Source organism: Microcaecilia unicolor, chromosome 1, assembly GCF_901765095.1.
Source record: "Microcaecilia unicolor chromosome 1, aMicUni1.1, whole genome shotgun sequence".
Lineage (NCBI taxonomy): Eukaryota > Metazoa > Chordata > Amphibia > Gymnophiona > Siphonopidae > Microcaecilia > Microcaecilia unicolor.
In genome coordinates, this window is record NC_044031.1 from 649,969,290 (window position 1) to 649,989,389 (window position 20,100).

A 20,100-nucleotide genomic window follows, 5' to 3' on the forward strand; every position below is an offset into this window, starting at 1 on the left:
TACCTTTTTTCAGTTTACACAGTGACCTCTTCCCCAGCTGAAGCCCTGCCTGGAGGTAAGAAACGTGCGAATTGCAGAGATGAGTGATGATGGTCTGACTGACCTACTGGACAACATTTACGAACGATGTACCTACAAAAGGCTGAGGACTTGGGGGATTAGTTCAACTCCTACTACTACTACTTAGCATTTCTATAGCGCTGCTAGGGTTACGCAGCGCTGTACAATTTTAAACAAGGGGAAGGACAGTCCCTGCTCAAGAGAGCTTACAATCTAAAGGTAATAAACTATGTAGTCAGTATAGGTATCATGAATGGGGAGGTGGTTAGGCGCCAAAAGCAAGGGAGAAGAGATGGGCTTTGAGTAAGGACTTGAAAATGGGCAGGGAGGGCACATGGCGTATGGGCTCGGGAAGTCTGTTCCAGGCATAAGGTGATGCGAGGCAGAAGGGGCGGAGTCTGGAGTTAGCGGTGGTGGAGAAGGGTACAGACAGGAGTGATTTGTCCTGAGAGCGGAGGTTACGGGTGGGGACATACGGGGAGAGGAGGGTAGAGAGGTAATGGGGGGCTGCAGATTGAGTGCACTTGAAGGTCAATAGGAGAAGCTTGAACTGTATACGGTAGCGGATCGGGAGCCAGTGAAGCGACTTGAGGAGAGGGGTGATATGAGAGTATCGGTTCACGCGGTAGATAAGACGTGCGGCGGAATTTTGGACAGAGTGGAGGGGGGATAGGTGGCTAAGCGGGAGACCAGCGAGGAGAAGGTTGCAATAGTCAAGACGAGAGGTAACGAGCGAGTGGACGAGGGTTCGGGTGGTCTGTTCAGAGAGGAATGGGCGAATTTTGCTAATATTATAGAGGAAGAAGCGACAGGTCTTAGCTGTTTGCTGGATATGGGCAGAGAAGGAGAGGGAGGAGTCGAAAATGACTCCGAGATTGCGGGCTCAGGAGACGTCACTGTGACGCCACTCCTGTGATGTCACAGTGGGAGGTTTCAGCATGTAGCCATTGATCGGGCGCCTTTAAAAGCCTTGCAAGTGGAATTTTCAAAGGACTGCAGCTGGCATTGGAAACAAAAAAGGAGCAGAAGGCCGTCTTAACCCTAGTCCCTGAAGAAAGAAGAGTGAAACCCGCGGTGTCGGGCGTGTTCAGGGGAAGGCGAAGGAAGGAGATATATATAGTGTCAACTAAGCAGCCATTATAAGAAGCTCCAGATGCATGACTCAGATAAGTTATTGCTTTTGCTTAAACAGTAGCTGCCATACATCATTATATATGTTGAAACAATAGTATTAAGTAGTGAGGCAGTGAACACGTATTTTGGACTGGTGGGGCATAAGAATTCTTTAAAAGGAAAAAAAATATATAAAAATATTGGCACCAGTCTGATAGCACTTTAATTGGGACATGTTTCTAAAAAAGCAAAAAGAGTAGAGCAACCCGATGAATGAAGTGCTATACCACTAAGCTACAGAGAGATACTGAGGCTTATTTTCAAAGCACTTAGCCTCCCAAAGTTCCATAGAAATCTATGGCACTTAGCCTCCCAAAGTGCTTTGAAAATATGCCTCACTGTGTGCTAACTAGAGTGGGAATATCTGAGGGTGCTCTTTAACAAAAAATTGATTCTAAGTCCATTTCGAATGGTAGGCTTATGTTTTCCTGGTTTTGGATGAGTTAGTTTTGGAGATGTAGTGGCATTCAAGCATTTTGGAGGTCGCTCCACCAGTACTTAGGGCTTCTTTTTGGTCATCATGTAGTCTTTTCTTGGAAGGGACTATCATTTAATAAATGGGAAGCATATAGGATTTGGATAAAAATTTGCCCCTTATTACTAAGAAAGGCTTATGAATTGGGAAGAAATGCATACTTAAGCATTAGAAGCAGTAGGAGCCTCCCTCCTTTTGGTACTGGAGAAATAGATTTCACGCTTTTATGCTATAGGAAGAGAGGGCTGTAAGGAATTCCCCAAAGGGAAGAAGGGCTTTTATGTCTAGATCATAAGTTATTCAGCTTTTCGCTGTACGAAGTTTTTGCTTATTACTATGCTGCGCTTGGTTATTGTAATGTAATTGCTCAATGTTTTTGTTTCGTCTTGTTGTTTAGCTGTTCGATGTTGGATTTGTTTGATCCTGAAAAAAATTCATTAAACCTTAAGAAAAAAAAAATGTCTAACATGCAGAAAAAGTTAACAACTAACAGTTAAAGGGCAATTTCAGAGCTAAGAGAAATGCATCCAACTACATTATGAAAAATAGGTGATGCAACTGTAGAGCTACCAGATAAAGGAGAAGTCTTGTGCATGAACTGTTATCTGTAGACTCTGAAAATATCAGTTGGTGCATGTTGTACTTAACCAAGCAGAAAAAAGCACCAAAGGCCTTCAAGGGTGGAACAAATATCCTTTATTGGTAGACCCAATGTGGGTCATGTTTCGGCGTTAGTATACCTGCGTCAGGAGTCAGCATCAACCAGACTCTTGAAAGATATCAAAAAATAAAAATATGGTACTCAGCACCCAATGTTGTAGGTAAAATGCGGAAACAGCTAGTAAACAGCTCACTGAGCAGCATCCATGCATTTTTTTTTTGCGAGATTGCATGGACACTGCTCAATGAGCTGTTTACTGGCTTTTCCCACGTTTCACCTATAACACTGGGTGCTGGCTTAGATGTGCCATGCTTTTATTGTTTGATATCTTTCCAGAGTCCGGTTGACACTAATCCCTGATGCAGGTGTACCGACGCCGAAACGTGGCCCGTGTCGGTCTACCAATAAAGGATTCTTGATTGTCCCACACTTGAAGGCCCTTGGTGCTTTTTTCTGCTTGTTCCTGTATGTTTACTTTGACCCTCTCTCTTCTGCTATTTGTAGTCACTTAACCCACACTGTGATTACTGATCTGCTTGCCTTCAGTGAAAGTAAGGTTTATACTTGAGTTCAGCTATATCCCTAATCACAAAAGGGTTAACACAACTCTACCAATGCCCCTTGGTCCTGTCCTGTTGCACCCTTCTGCTACTGTAGCACAGATTCACATATACTTTCAATATATCCCAGTACTGTTCTACAATACCCCTGGAATTCCCTGTTCTAAAACATGCACCTCAATGCCAATTCATCTCTAGACATATAGCATGTTATCAAACAAACAGAGGAGGTTGCTGAGATTTTGGACTCACCACTTGTACCAAGTTTTGCAGACCCTCATACATTCACAGAGTTCCTTTCGGCTAAGATAACGAAAAACAGACATCCAGACATCCCTTTGCATGACAAAATCCTCTCCATCCTGCTCACGATAGCTTGCTGTTCTACTGTGCCCATGAACCCGGGAGCCATTGCTGATACACTCTTCTGTGCTGTCGTCATCATCATCATCTTCCTCCTCCTCTTCCTCCTCTTCATCATCACCATCTTCCTCTTCTTCAGTCCTGCCATGGGTGTGTGCTTTGTGGGTAGAGTGATGGGTAACAACACGTGGTGCCTGGCGGAGATTGGAGGAGGACTCGGTGATGGCCTGTAGCTTAGGTACAATAGAAGTACTCTGAAAGTCCTTGGGGGGCCGCTGCAAGGTCACTGTCAAGTAGTTGCCTCGGATTTTGGCCCGCTCTATCTCTGACAGCTCTTTGCCACTGGGGTTATTCTCCTTCTCTTGTGCCAGCTGCATTCCCAGGTCACCTGCCTGGATGCGCAGCAGTTGGCGACGCTTGAAGCGCTCATCACGATTTCCAGAGGGAATATGGCTTGGTCCTGCCCCAGGGGAGGAACGTGTGCCCGTACTGCGTGCAGATGGAGGAGGAGACCCAGGGTCGTGGATCAGCTGCAGCCGACATGTGGGTGACTGGGGTGGGCATGCTAGTGGCTCCTCTCGGCTCCGCAAGGGGCGTAGCACTTTGGCTTGTACCTGTTCTTCCTCGCTTTCTTCCATTTTTCGTTTCTGGGAAGAAACATGATTAAAAAGAGAATTATGATAGATCACCTTATTGTATAGTGCTCACTTTTACAGATCACGATTACCACAATTTGAAGGGGAGAGAGAACTGTCCTGCACAATATCTGGGCTGCACTGTCTTTAGTTACAATTAGATTCAATTCCTAATCATCATCAGCATAAGAAAGCCTCCTACTGAAAGTTTAAGAGCCCACTCACCGTCTGCAAGAGCATTCTCTCTTCTTCCATCTTTATCTAAAACAGTAAGCAGAACACACTCAGAATACCGACATGAAGCTTATTATGCCTCTAAGTCTAATCCTTCCCCCCCAACCCAAATGAAGGATTTTGGTTCCAAAGCAGTTTGTACTTTATATCTTCAGGTCACAGAGATTCAGCTTTCTACTTTTTATCCAATCTTTCTGCCCAGTAAAAATGGACTGTAAATGCAATCTGTGTTGCTTGTTCCTAATACAAGATAATGGGCTGCCCAGTCTTTGATGCCATGAATAAAGATGAATGCCTGAACTATATGGTGTAGTGACAATGGAAGTCAGACTAAAGACATGGAAGCTCCAACATTTCATTTGTATATGGAGACCCTCAGCAGTGTAAAGATTCATTGAACATTTTATTTTTGTTCAGCCCCTCCTATCATCCTTCTCAAGGTTGGAAAAATTCTGGAACATGTATCTAGAAGAGAGAAGCAAGTGGAAACACAGTTTCAAGAGATCAAGCCAGGATCAGGGGTGAGATGCTCCAAAAAACTTTATTGAGGACCCAACACGGTCCGTGTTTCGGTTTTTAAAAAAAACCTTCATCAGGGGTCAATCAGTAGTAGCACAGGGGATATACTGACAGACAAAGGAGCTTGTAAAAATGTAGTCTCTTGAATGAAATAAATAAAAAAAATAAAAAGTGTTGCCTCGTACCAACAGGTATAATTTAAAATACCATTTTAAATTATACCTGTTGGTACGAGGCAACACTTTTTATTTTTTTTATTTATTTCATTCAAGAGACTACATTTTTACAAGCTCCTTTGTCTGTCAGTATATCCCATGTGCTACTACTGATTGACCCCTGATGAAGGTTTTTTTTTTAAAAACCGAAACACGGAGGACCGTGTTGGGTCCTCAATAAAGTTTTTTTGGAGCATCTCACCCCTGATCCTGGCTTGATCTCTTGAAACTGTGTTTCCACTTGCTTCTCTCTTGTGTTGAACTTTTGTGGAAATTTTTGGACCTTTTATTTCTACATGTATCTAGAAACCACAACCAGGAAAGAGAGACAGCATCTGTAGCAGGAGCTAGGCTCTCATTGTTACACTAGCAGGGATCCACCACTCTGGCAGGTTTTGAAGCTTAAAACTACTACCTCTGATTTTGATGGAGAATTGCCACTGCAGTCTCTGGAGCCAAACTGCTGCTATAGAGCAACATCAGAGGAGAGGATAGGAGTAGGAATGGAATGGAAGAGGGGAACAGTAGAACACAGGAAGTCAAAGCAATGAAAAATGAAGTTGCATTTTTCCCCCAAACGCCTGACATTTTTGGATAGTGCTTAGTTTTACAAAATTCTACAGTAGGGTACCTGGACTTCAGATGCCTAATCATATCTTTCTTACCTCTCAGGACCAAGTTGATGTTCTGATTTGATTCTGCATTTTCCTCAGAACATCATTAGTCTTCCTAAAAACAAACTCAATGCACCTTTGAGAAGCTGACAACTGAGATTGTGACAGCAAGCATAGCATAGAGAATAAAGATGTGGATTTCATTAACAATAATTACGAGTCAGCCCTGAGGTCTACCCTCAATTGCTAAACCCCCTCCAAGACTAGAATTAGATTTGGGTGTGTGCTCAGTCCTCAACAAGATGCCATCATAATAAATCTATTAAGTGCAAGGGCATTTTTAAAGGACAATACTAGCAATAGAAAAAGGGTCAGACACCTAGCTTGTATATACAGATCATATCATTTTCTCTAAACAAGAAGCAATGGTGATCTTAGAACCTGTTCTCCATCCCTCCCTTTCCCATTCTGCTTGCCTTTTTATGGGTGTGTTGTTCCATGCCACTGCTAGCATAGACTCTGTGCTTCTGCAGCAGTGGGTACCCCAAGTACTTCCTCCTGGGTAGTGCCTCCAACCTGAGCTTGGCCATCTTCACAGTGTGTGCCCGTTGTAGGTTCTCTTTTCGCTGCTTGACGGCAGCTGCTGTGGTGTGCACCATTTTGGGCTGGAGCTTTACTCGTGGGAGAGCAGGGCTCAGACCTTGCTGGGTAGGCCTCTGTACAGGAAGGGGTGGAGAGAACCGAGTGTAAGGTGGCTCTCATGGAGCCAAGTGCACTGTATAGTGCTTCTTCACCCACTGCACCTCCACAATCTCTAAGCTCTTCCAGAGCACCCTACTACACAGTGAAAGAACTTTAAATACAGACTTGTATCACCAGCTGTGCAAGCCACGTACATGCAGATGAGTGTGATTAGAGGAAACAGCAGTGCTTTGTGAGATGCAGAGAGAGGGAGTCTATATTTGTGTGGTCTTCCTTGACTGCTTACCGATACTTTGTCAGAATTGTCGTCCTGGTAACACTTGGGACATTCCCAGCAGTTGGGCAACTCTTCATTCAGCAGTCCTGCTCCATCCATCTGCAGGAGATAAGTACTAAACAGTCAGTGTGTGATATGCCTTGCCTGTTAATTCTTTCCCTGCCTCGTGTATACCCTTCCAGTCCCCCTCCCTGCAGCTATGAAGTGGTAACAATGCACTTATGCTTGCTGAAACCACATAGTTTGCCTATTCCATTGCTTTCTGACTTGCAGAGTTTTGATCCACAGCCCACACTTTTTCCCTCTACAGAGTTCAGACCTTCTGCTTCCAGCCATGTGTAGACTTTGCTATGACCATTACAGCACTTCTCAACAGACTCCACCAGGGAAAAGCATATTGAGGTCAATTTTCAAAGAAGGTTATCAATGGCCTGAAAAACATCTATCTGCCCCAATACTGTCCACATCATGGAGGGGTGGAGCAAGAGTGGAAATCAAAAATTATCCATATAGCAACAATATTCAGCCACTATACAAAAGTTATACATTTAGTTTAGGTCTGCCAAATAGCAGACTTCGACCAAACAAAACAGTGGCAGTGATTTTCACCACACTATATGTATGGAGGTGCTGAATATATGTATTAACCACCATGGCCAGCATTTAAGCCATGACCTGTGTGGCTACAAATTACTATTATGCAGACAGATATCCAATATCTATGCTAGTTTGGGTCCGTGTACATTATGCTAATACTAGCAAAAAAGGCCCATTTCTCAAAGAAATGAAACAGGCGCTAGCAAAGTTTTCCTCGGAGTGTGTATATTTGAGAGAGAGTGTGTGAGAGTGACTGTGTGAGAGAGAGAGAGAGAGAGTGTGAATGTGTGTGTGTGACAGAGGGAGAGAAAGACTGGGTGCGAGTGTGTCTGTGAGAGAGAGAGTGTGTGTGTGTGAGATTAAGAGTGTATGCCAGGGCCCCCCCTCCCCCCACCCAGTTCCAGTGTCCCTCCTCCCTCCGTGTTCGTCATCCCCCCTCTCTCCCTCCGAGTTCCAGGGTCGTCCTCCCTCTCTCCCTCCGAGTTCCAGGGTCGTCCTCCCTCCCTCCGAGTTTCAGGGTCCCCTCCCTCCCTCCGAGCTTCAGGGTCCCCTCTCTCCCTCCCTCCCAGTTCCAGGGACGTTGTCCCTCCCCTTCCTCCCTTCCAGTTCCAGACCCCCTCCATCCGATTTTTAAAAGCCATCTTAACTTACCAAGTCAGGGTTACGGCGGCGGCCAGCAGTGGTAAAACGCGTGCAGGCTTGGCCCTTCTCTCTTAGCTGTGGTCCCGCCCTTGTGGAGACAGGAAATGAGGGCGGGACCACAGCTGAGAGAGAAGGGCTGAGCCTGCACGCGTTTAACCGCTGCTGCCTGCCGCCGTAACCCTGACTTGGTAACTAAAGATGACTTTTAAAAATCGGAGGGAGGGGGCCTGGAACTGGAAGGGAGGGAGGAACGACACCCTCATGCGTGTGATGTGCCCTTCCCTCTCACTGTTCCACCCTCGACGTCATCACGTTTTGACGTGAGGGCGGGACAGAGAGAGATGGTGACAGACTGACGAACCTCACGAAAGCTTCACTTAAAGTGTGCCACGGTCAGCTTCAGAACATTGAAGGTGCTTTTTATTATAGTAGATGTGTTCCAACCAACTTCCCAAACCATCTGATGTATGGTCTACTTCAGGAGTAGGCAACCATTATACACAGGGGGGCTGCATGAATGTCGATAATGTTCCTAGCGGGCTGCACACGTGCGAGGAAGTGACATCATCAGTGAAGATGGGTGCTTGAGTTCAGAGCTCATGGTGAGCCTGGTGAATAATTAGCTTGGAATCACCCCTAGAGTTGAGAACACTTAGGCTCAGATCAAAAGCAACACAGGCAACAGAGACAATTAGTGCCGGACTAGCGCCCGTGTTTCCCTGCGCCCCAGGTTCTGAAGTTTGCATACATTTGCATGCAATTAGCAGTCCTGCTAATTGCATGCAAATGTATGCAAACAAGGGTCTCCTGCATTTCTCCCTTATGATCAGTGGGCAGCACATCAAAAAAGAGCAATGCTCCCCCTATGACAGCTTGGCGCTGGTGTTAGGGTTTACCAGCAAGGGAGAAATGGGGAAGACCCACGGAAGACATTTAACAGGTTTGGGATTTTCTCCTGGACCTGTCAAATCTAAACCCATCCTCTCAAAACCCCCCCCCCCCCCCAACACTAAGATGATCTGGTGGTCCAGTGGAACTGCTAGCACCCACCCCCACCCCCAACACTAACAAGACCATTGTGGTCCAGTGGGGCCGCTAGCTCTCCACATCTGCTCCAGAACCCCCCCAGCAGCAGCTTACCTTGAAGTTGGAGGGAGGGAGGGACAGAGTAGCACTCTCTCCCTCCTCTGCAGGCGTCTTCTCAAAATGGGAACACTCTACCCAGGGGCTAGTGGTCCCACTGGATCACCAGGTCTTTTTAGTGTTTGGAGGGGTGGGGCAAGTCACAACCCTCCATTGCCCCAGGTACAAAATAAGTAACTGTATATAATATGTAAACTGTTTTGATTGTAACCACAGAAAAGCGGTGTACCAAGTCCTTCTCCCCCCACCTCCCAATCAGGTTTGACAGGTCCGAGAGACAGACCTGTCAAACCTCTTCTGCTGTTTGACAGGTCTGGGATTTTTTTTTTTTTTTTTTGACAGCCTGGACCTGCCAAACAACTTCTGTGGGAGGACTGTGCTTTGGACACATGCCCAGGCACAATCCTCCCACAGAAGTACCCCTAAGATCAGAGGTAATAGTGCACCCAAATTTGCATGCTATTAGCTCTGATCATAGGGGTGTTAACACCCTGTGCTGTTCCGGCGCTAATTTTAGAGCGCTGTTTGGAACAGTGTAGGGCTTCTGATCTGCACCACAGTGATTCTGTTTGGAGGGAGCAGAGGACCCACTAATGAGTACCTTCAAGCAGCTGCAGCATTTTAAATACCTGGCTACGTGAAGCTCTAGCCAGATTGCTAGTGTGCTACACGTTCAGCAGTGGAGCTTGGTCATGACAGCGGAGGCTATGGATATGGCAGATAAAATTAAAGTGAGTGCTGAGCAGCTGGACAACACTATTACAAAAAGGGACATGAAAAAACAGATACAAGAGTTGAAAATTGAAATGCGAGAGCTAAAGGAGGAGATTATGGCAATGATGGAAAATGAAGGCACACATTCAAGAGCTGGGGCACGGAGTGGAACAAGCAGAGGAACATCTTGAACGCTATGAAACAGGCTATAATGCCCTGCATGGATGATTAGCAAGTATACAAGGGGCGAAAAAGAGGCTGGAGGAATAGTTGGAGGACTTGGAAAATGGGTCCCGTAGGGTAAATTTACAATTTTGGGGAGCTCCTGAGCAGGATATTTATAAGGACTATACAGAGGTAGTGATGGGAGTTTGTTAGTCTCTTTGTTCACTAGAACTGGAGAGTGAAACTTCCACTCCATGTATAAAGGTGGAAAGAGCACATCATAAGCTTGGGAGCTCGATAGTTTGAACATTCTAGGACATCACTGCTGGTTTCCACAGTTTCGTCCAAAAGGAGGAGATATTGCGCCAAGCATGACAACAAAAGAACTCAGCAGGCATGATATCTGAGCAGATATTTTCCAACACATTGCAAGACTGACACTGCAGAAATGCAGGGCAAGATACTAGTGCCTGCCAAAGTGCCTTGCTCAGACAAAAGGTGACGAAACCCAAGAGGGAAGGGCAGTGCTCACACAAATGAAGTGCTTCCAATGTCCGGGTGGGTGCCCACCTAGGTAATAGTGATCACCACACAATATGGTTTGATTTAAGAGCAAAAGTGGAGTACAGACACACAAAACATGGATTTCAGATGTACTAATTTTGGTAAAATGGAGGAATACCTGAAGGAGCTGATGGCATAGGTAGGCATAGGTGAAGTAGACAAACAGTGGTCTGAGCTGAAAGCTGCTACAAATATGACAACTGATCTTTACACAAGGAAAGTAAACAAAAACAAGAGAAACAGGAAGCCGCCAAACAAGCTGCTGAAAAATTAAAGGCAAAAGAGGCTTTGTTCAAGAAATACAGAAGAACGCAACAGGATAACAGAAAAGGTTACTGGATTAAACTCAAAAGAAGCAAAGTGAGAAATACGGCTAGCAAAAGCGCAGGCGGAAGAAAAAAAATGACTAAAGATGTAAAGCAAGGTGACAAGACCTTTTTTGGACATAATTGGGAAAGGAGAAAAGCTAGGAATGGAATTGTAAGACTGAAATGGCTATGTGGAGAGTGAAAAGGTAAAGTGAACGTGTTAAACAAATATTTCTCTTCGGTGTTCGCGACAGAAAATCCTGGAGGACCGCAGTTGGCTGCTGAGGGTATATCTCAGAATGGAGTGGATATTGCGCTGTTCACGGAAGAAAGCGTTTATAAACAGCTTGAAAATCTGAAAGAGAACAAAGCTATGGGGCCGGATGGGATGCATCCCAGCATACTGAGGGAACTCTGAAGTCCTTGCGGGACCTAAGGATTTATTTAATAGATCTTTAGAGATGGGAGAGGTTCCGCAGGATTGCTGATGAGCTGATGTCCCTCTTCACAAAAGAAGAGACAGGGAAGAAGTGGGAAACTACAGACTGGTAAGCCTCACGTCTGTGGTAGGAAAAGGTTGCCTTTTTGCTGATGACACGAAGATAGCCAATAGTGTGTATACCCTGGAGGAAGTAGAAACCATGAGAAGAGAGCTCCAAACATTGGAAGAATGGTCAAGGATCTGTGCAGAGTGATGCATTTGGGATGCAGAAATCCAAAAGAGATGTACCACACTTAGGAGAAGAGAGATTGATAAGCTCAGCTCAGGAGAGGGACCTTGGGGTGATAGTGTCAGAGGATCTCAAGGTGATGAAACAATCCAACAAGGCGGCCAGAAGGATGCATACACAAGGAAATAACCAGCAGAAGAAAGGAGGTGTTAGTGTCCCTATATAATTTGTTGGTGAGGCCCCACTTGGAGTTATTGTGTTCTGTTTTGGAGGCCGTATCTTGTAAGGATGTAAAAAGATGAAGTGGTTCAAAGAAAAGTGACAAAAATGGTTTGGGGTTTGCATTGCAAGATGTACGAGGAGAGACTTACTGACCTGAACATGTATACCCTGGAGGAAAGGAGAAACAAGTGGTGACATGATAAATATGTTCAAATAGTTAAAAGGTATTAATGTTACGTTATATTATACCAGTTCTTGTATTCTGCTTTTATCTATTCAGTTCAAAGACGGATTACAATAATCAAGAGCTGGACCAATCAGTCCAGGAGCTACAAATAATTAGGATAGATTAAACAGCATATATTAAACATTAAATAATCCCGCCTTAAACCATAAACTAAGCATTAGATAGACCTGCCATACAAAATAAAAAAAGTTTTTAGATACTTTCTGAATTGAAGATAATGGGTACAAGACCTCAAGGACACTGGATGTTTGTTTCAGAGATGAGCTAACTGATACTGGACAGTAAGACGTTTGATTTTAAATTCTTATACATTGGAAATCTAAGTTGAAAAAGATTACGAGTATTATATCTAGAGGAAGGTCCTCACAACAAAGATATTAAATTCAACATATAATTGGGAATTATACCAGTAAGAATTTTTAAAGTGGTAATACCTAATTTAAACTGTATTCTCTCAGTAACTGGTAACCAATGAAGCTTAGAATAGTAAGACTGAAGTGACTCAAATCGAGATAATTTGAAAATCAGTCTAACAGCAGAATTTTCCAGCAGCTGTAAATGGTGGATCAATGATTTAGAACAAACAGCTAACGTTAGACTACAGTAGCCCAGTCTAGAGAGAATTAAAGATTGAACTAAAATTCTGAAAGCCACTAGAACTGAATATTTTCTAAAGATCCTCAACTTTCTCAACAGTATAAAAATGTTTAATAAATGAGCATGACACTGCATAGACAGTAGATGGTCTATATCCAACCCTAAAATTCCTGAATGACGATCCAAAGAAAACTGTTATCCAAAGATATGGTCACAACATATCTTGGATCTGATGTAGGACTCACCCATAAAAACTTGGTTTTACTCTTATTTATATTAAGCCTGTGGAATGCAATCCAGTTATCTGTCATACAAACTGAAGTTCTAATAAGGGAGAATGTATCAGACCACAGTTGAGAAACAGGGAGAAATACAGTAATGTCATATGCATAGATGAAATGTTTTATCTTAGCTTGATCAAGGTTAACACCCAAGGACTGCACAAACAGTTTCCAGGGACAGGAAGTTGAAGGGGGGATGACTCAGGAATGTCAGAAGTATGTTTTCACTGAGAGGGTGATAGATACCTGGAATGCCCTCCCGCGGGAGGTGGTGGAGATGAAAACAGTAACAGAATTAAAAAATGAATGGGATAAACACAACGGAATCTTGTTTAGAAGGAATGGATCCAAAAAAGCTTAGTGGAGATTAGATGGCAACAATGGTAATTGGGAAGCAAGTACTGGGCAGACTTCTACGGTCTGTGCCCTGATAGTGGCTGAATAGATTTGGATGGGCTGAAGTTGAGCTTTTCAGGGGCTTCGATGACAACTTCAGAAGTTTTAGAACAAGGACAGTGCCGGGCAAACTTCTACAGTCTATGCCATGAAAATGGCAAGGAGAAATCAAGATCAGGTATTATCACATCATACCTTATGTAATGTGTTTATCTTGTTGGGCAGACTGGATGCACCATACAGTCTTTATCTGTCATCTATGTTACAGTGGTGCAATATTTAATATCACAATGGATAAAATACTGGTGGCTGTTCCCATTCACCCTACTAGTCACAGTCAAGGAAAGTAAAGACTGAGGAGGAGTCTTGGCTTAATAATGTGCTGGCCCAAGTACAACCAGAAGCAGCTTCTTGAGATCATGTGGGGTCAAGTAAGTGGCAAAAGGTGTCTTACGGTGGGAAGAGAAATCAAAGACAGCCTAGGACTGCAGCAGTGGGAGAGAAGAGTCTGAAAGGATCGATTGCTCCAAGAAAGCACCGGCTGACTTTCAGAGAAGATGATAGACACTGGCAGGAAAGAGTTTATTTTTATTTTAAATTTTTATTAAAGAATTGGCAAGTAAAAGCATGGGAAAGAAACAGTATACATAATCAAAACACCCTCAGAATGTCAAAAGAAGCTAAACAATAACAACCATAAAATCATCCCCTACTCCCCCACCCCCCCCCCCCAATTTGCAAACACCAACTGGAAGGTTAGCTCTGGGATCGTCATATTTGATATGGGCACCATACTCGCAAAAAGAAGTCCATAGTGTCCTTGTTAAGAGCCATAAGCTTCATCACCAAACAAATGTAGTCAATTTGACACCTAATGCCTCCTTAGGTGGCAACTCCAATCGTTTCCAATAGGTAGCCAAGCAAATTCTGGCTGCTGCTGCAACCAGGGAACCAAATGCAGGACATCACCTAAATCTGCCAGGAAGCAGTTCAGCAAAAGAATATAGATGTCCAACAGAATATAATGTGCAATATGTTCCTTAAAAAACCACCATCTTCCAGTACAGTTGCACATTGAGATAATGCCACCAAATATGCAGAAATGTACCTAATTGGTCACAGCCCCGGCAACAGAAAGCCAAACCCAAACCCAAGAGCTTATGAAGGCCTGTTTGCGTATAGTACCATTGATACAACATCTTAAAACCATGCTCTGTGACAATAGCTCCAATGGACACTAAGTAACTTGAAAAACAATGCCCCACAGTTAATCGAAAGAAAATCCCAACATCTATTCCCACTTGTTCTCATAAATACAAACTGCTGGTTTGCTATATAAAAGAGTTTGTAGAGATGAGAAATTAGGCCACTCCAGAGCCCAGGTGAAAAACTTTTAAAAGGGCAAAATCCTCCTTCTGCCAATGAGACAGCACAACTTGATTCAAAATCCTCCTTCTGCCAATGAGACAGCACAACTTGATTCATAAAATACGTATGTTGACAGTAAGAATAAAAATCTGCCAGGTGGAGACCATATTCCACCTGCAGTGCCTCAAAACAAATAAGAGCTCCAGCAATGGCCAGCTGTCCTACAGTTCGCAGGCCCTGGGAGGCCCCCTGCTGAAAGACCTTTGTATGAGTGCAAGGCAGGAACCAAGGAGCCCACTGAATGTAAGTATCAAAATAAAAAAAATAAAGCTGCTGCTGAGGGAAAAAAGTGACCAAGTTTCATGCCACACCGTTAAAACGCAAGTGACTCCATAGGAGTCCCCCAAAATTTTAAGTTCTCCCAAAGATTACCATGGTACTGCCTTCAAGGGCGGGTCACGCAATAATTCCTGCTCCAATAAGACCCATGGTTTTGGTGGGGCAAGCAATCAATTCAAGCACAAGTGTAAGCTGAGAAGCCTGATAAGTCTAAGAAAATCTGGGACACCCATTCCATCATGGCCTCTATCCATGTACATTCTCCCTCTATGCACCTTTGGAAGCTTACATCACCAGATATAAGAAAAAACTTGCCACTGTAACTTACTTAACCCCCCGCCCCCCAAAAAACCCCACCTTTTGGGACTGGAAGCGGCAGGCACGCAAACAAATAAAGAAGCTTGGGCAGGATGACCATTTTGATAGCATTAACTGTACCTAGCCAATAAAACCGAAGCCCCTCCCTCAGTTCCAACTCTGCAAAGACCTCTTGAAGTAGGGGGGATAATTAACTTAAAAAAGATGACCCATGTCAGCAGGGATAGTACACCTAAATACCTAAATTGCCAAGTCACCCATTGAAACTGGAAAAGTGAGGCCAACTCTGCTCTTTGAGAACCTGAAACTAAGATTAAGGAGGTCAGACTGTCACATTAATTTTAAAGCCCAAAACTTTACCATACTTCTCAAAGAAATCCAGAATTCGCTGCAAGGGTGTCCAAGGGTACACAAGCGTAAACAGATCATCGGCGTAGAGCAGCAGTCTGTGTTCCCGATCTCTTTTATCCAACGTATGTTCACTCTATCAAGAATGCCTTGTGCTAAGGGTTCCATCACAAGTGCAAAGATCAAAGGAGATAGAGGGCACCCTTAACAGTCCCACGATATATAGGGAAAAGGTCCCTGCTGCCTTTAAACATGCTGTGGTCACACCTCTCCTTAAGAAGCCCTCACTCGACCCTACTTGTCCCTCTAATTACCGATCCATCTCCCTCCTTCCTTTTCTCTCCAAATTACTTGAGCGTGCTGTTCACCGCCGCTGCCTTGATTTTCTCTCCTCACATGCTATTCTTGACCCACTACAATCTGGTTTTCGCCCTCTCCACTCAACCGAAACTGCGCTTACTAAAGTCTCCAATGACCTATTACTGGCTAAATCCAGAGGTCAATATTCCATCCTCATTCTTCTTGATCTTTCTGCTGCTTTTGACACTGTCGATCAAGCATACTTCTCGATACCCTGTCCTCACTTGGATTCCAGGGCTCTGTCCTTTCCTGGTTCTCTTCCTACCTCTCCCTCCGCACCTTTAGTGTTCACACTGGTGGATCCTCTTCTACTTCTATCCCTCTGCCTGTCGGCGTACCTCAGGGTTCTGTTCTTGGTCCCCTCCTCTTTTCTATCTACACTTCTTCCCTTGGTTCATTAATCTCATCCCATGGCTTTTCCTACCATCTCTATGCTGATGACTCCCAAATCTACCTTTCTACTCCTGATATCTCACCTTGCATCCAAACCAAAGTTTCAGCGTGCTTGTCTGACATTGCTGTCTGGATGTCTCAACGCCACCTGAAATTAAATATGACCAAAACCGAGCTTCTCATTTTCCCCCCCAAACCCACTTCCCCGCTCCCCCCGTTTTCTATTTCTGTTGATGGCTCTCTCATTCTCCCTGTCTCCTCAGCTCGAAACCTTGGGGTCATCTTTGACTCTTTTCTCTCCTTCTCTGCTCATATCCAGCAGATTGCCAAGACCTGTCGTTTCTTTCTTTACAACATCCGTAAAATCCGCCCCTTTCTTTCCGAGCACTCTACCAAAACCCTCATCCACACCCTTGTCACCTCTCGTTTAGACTACTGCAATCTGCTTTTTGCTGGCCTCCCATTTAGTCACCTCTCCCCTCTCCAGTCGGTTCAAAACTCTGCTGCCCGTCTCATCTTCCTCCAGGGTCGCTTTACTCATACTACCCCTCTCCTCAAGACCCTTCACTGGCTCCCTATCCGTTTTCGCATCCTGTTCAAACTTCTTCTACTAACCTATAAATGTTCTCACTCTGCTGCTCCCCAGTATCTCTCCACACTCATCCTTCCCTACACCCCTTCCCGTGCACTCCGCTCCATGGATAAATCCTTCTTATCTGTTCCCTTCTCCACTACTGCCAACTCCAGACTTCGCGCCTTCTGTCTCGCTGCACCCTACGCCTGGAATAAACTTCCTGAGCCCCTACGTCTTGCCCCATCCTTGGCCACCTTTAAATCTAGACTGAAAGCCCACCTCTTTGACATTGCTTTTGACTCGTAACCACTTGTAACCACTCGCCTCCACCTATCCTCCTCTCTTCCTTCCCGTTCACATTAATTGATTTGATTTGCTTACTTTATTTATTTTTTGTCTATTAGATTGTAAGCTCTTTGAGCAGGGACTGTCTTTCTTCTATGTTTGTTAAGCGCTGCGTATGCCTTGTAGCGCTATAGAAATGCTAAATAGTAGTAGTAGTAGTACATCATTAATATTTAGACAAGCTACAGGATTAGTATAAATAAGAGACAACCATGTCTGAAAATCCAAATTTAGGCAGAATGGCTTGCATAAAAGTCCAAAGGGCCTGATTGAAGGCCTTCTTCACATTTATGGCTAAGAGCACCGCAAGGAAAACCCATGATGCATGGCCCAGATGAGATCCAACAATATGCAGACATTATTGCATGGTTGACTCCCCAATATGAAAGCTGACAGGTCCCCTGAAATTAGATCTGGAAGATACTTTTGTAATCGTGAGGCTAAGATACTTGCTAAAATCTTGTAATCCACAGCCAACAGGGAGATCGGGTGATAAGAACAAAAAAGGTCCTCTGCCCTTCCTGGCTTCAACAGGACAGAGATCCCTGCCTGCCATAAGTATAGAGGAGCTCCCATTCTTCTAATAAGGCACTGAACATACAAGTCATAAGGGTCACGAGATGGGAAGCATACGTTTTATAAAACTTGTTAGAGAGCCCATCTACACCTGGGGATTTGCTCAAGGGAAGAGCTGCTATAGCTTGAAACACTTCTGCCTCCTCTTGAGGCTAGACAATCAACTTCAGATGTCCGCAACTGAGGAAGCTCTACAGTACTCAGAAATGCCGCAATACCTTCTGCGGATAGACTGTAATCTGGGGTATACAACTGTTGGTAAAAAGTGACAAAAGCTTGTCTGATCTCAGCCTCTGTGGTAACTACCCTCTCTTGTACATCTTGTATTTGGATGATCTTCTTGAGCGCTTGCCGACTCTCGTTTATGAGCCAAGAGTCGGCTCGCCTTGTCACCACACTCAAAATACTCCTGTTGTGTTTTCTGCATCACCCAAGAGATATCCTACAGTTCCAAATCAAGAAGGTCTCTAAGTCGTCCAGTCAGAAACCAGAAGATATTGGCCGAGCCAAGGTATTGTTTATGGGACCTCTCAAGTCGAAGTATAGTTTTCCACAGCTCCAGCTTGTGACTCTGTCGATCCCGATGTCTATAGGCTCCTCTAGAGATACACTGACCACACTTAAAAGCCTTAAAGCCTTCCCAAAGTGTTACCACCCCAACCTGTTATTGATTGCAAAACACTCTAATGTATCTTTTTCCAGCTGTGATTGAAACTGAGGATCGACCAACAGCTGATCATTCAATTTCCAGTAGTGAGCGTCAAAATCATGACAAGGGGAAGCCAGCTGCAGCAAAACTGGGGCATGGTCAGACCACACTCCAGCCTCGATTGTAACCTACTGCACTTGGTTACAGCTTGACCATTCTAGAAGCCACATATCAACTCTACTGTAGGAACCGTAGAAGGCTGAGTAAAAGGTATAATCCCTCATGCCAGGATTATGCAAGCTCCAAATATCTTCTAAGTCACACTTACTTGAAAACTAGTTTAGGAAATTTGTCAAGGGCAATGAATTGATAACGGGGGATGATGTTTTATTTTAATTTACTGTATTTTTTTAAAACTGTAATTCCTGGTTATAACCAGCTTTTTTAAAATTGTGATCTGCATCGAACTTAGTGGTTTTTGCAGAATATGTTATGCATGAAACCCCAAAAGCCTGACCACATCCTGTTTTGCATACTGGATCACCGAATTAGAATTATCCAAAGAGAGGTCACAGGTAAGACTGTAATAGCCCCAAACTATCAGGCTCCCCTCACTAAAAGTTAATAATTTAGCTTCAAGATGCTTGTAGAAAAGACCCTATTTCTCTGTTAAGGGAGGAGAGGAATAATGCTGGACGTGGATGGAGGAAAAATGCTGGACGTGGATGGAGGGTGGGGGGGGAGGAAAAATGCTGGACATGGATGGAGGGGGGGGGAGGAAAAATGCTGCACGTGGATGGAGGGGGGTGGAAAAATGCTGGACGTGGATGGAGGGGGGTGGAAAAATGCTGGACGTGGATGGAGGGGGGTGGAAAAATGCTGGACATGGATGGATGGAGGGGAGGGAAGGGAGAGAAGAAATGCTGGACATGGATGGATGGAGGGGAGGGAAGGGAGAGAAGAAATGCTGGACATGGATGGATGGAGGGGAGGGAAGGGAGAGAAGAAATGCTGGACATGGATGGATGGAGGGGAGGGAAGGGAGAGAAGAAATGCTGGACATGGATGGATGGAGGGGAGGGAAGGGAGAGAAGAAATGCTGGACATGGATGGATGGAGGGGAGGGAAGGGAGAGAAGAAATGCTGGACATGGATGGATGGAGGGGAGGGAAGGGAGAGAAGAAATGCTGGACATGGATGGAGGGGAGGGAAGGGAGAGAAGAAATGCTGGACATGGATGGAGGGGAGGGAAGGGAGAGAAGAAATGCTGGACATGGATGGAGGGGAGGGAAGAGAGAGGAAGGAGATGAGATGAGGGAAAAGGAAGAGAGGAGGAAAACTCTTCATGGATGGAGAAAATAGGTAGAAGCTGGATCCAGTGGACAGTCAAGTCTGCGGAGGACCCAGCTTTCACTTACGGACGTAGGGCAAGAAATGAAGAAGAAAGGAGGAAAGTAAAGAAATAAATGGAAAGGAAGCCCTGGAAACGGAGTTAAGAGGACAGTTAGCAGCAGAATCAGATACTGGGACAGAATGATCAGAAAAACAAAGTAACCAGACAACAAAGGTAGAAAAAATTCCAAACACTATAATGAAAATAAAATATGTCCACTTTGAGAATCAGGTGCTCAACGTTAAAAGTTTATATTTATTTACTTATTTATGGCATTTTATCCCACATTAAACATGAATTAGATTGGAACCTGGGATCATTTAATTTTTTTTTCCTGGAGTAATGCATTGCCCCCCCCAAGGCTCTCTCCCCGGCTATAGTCAGCTCTGTAATTTTGAGGGG

General features: G+C 44.4%; 1 protein-coding gene across 2 annotated transcripts in view; it reads right to left on the bottom strand.

The window, feature by feature from the left end:
- KDM2A (lysine demethylase 2A) overlaps positions 1 to 20,100 on the bottom strand; it is a 380,937-nt gene that overhangs the window by 97,046 nt on the left and 263,791 nt on the right. For both annotated transcript variants that reach the window (XM_030185811.1, XM_030185820.1), the window contains 3 exons: positions 6,498 to 6,587; positions 4,153 to 4,188; positions 3,182 to 3,939 (listed from right to left, as the gene is read on the bottom strand). In XM_030185811.1, the coding sequence (XP_030041671.1) occupies positions 3,182 to 3,939; positions 4,153 to 4,188; positions 6,498 to 6,587 (884 nt within the window). The remainder of the gene's footprint in view (positions 1 to 3,181; positions 3,940 to 4,152; positions 4,189 to 6,497; positions 6,588 to 20,100) is intronic.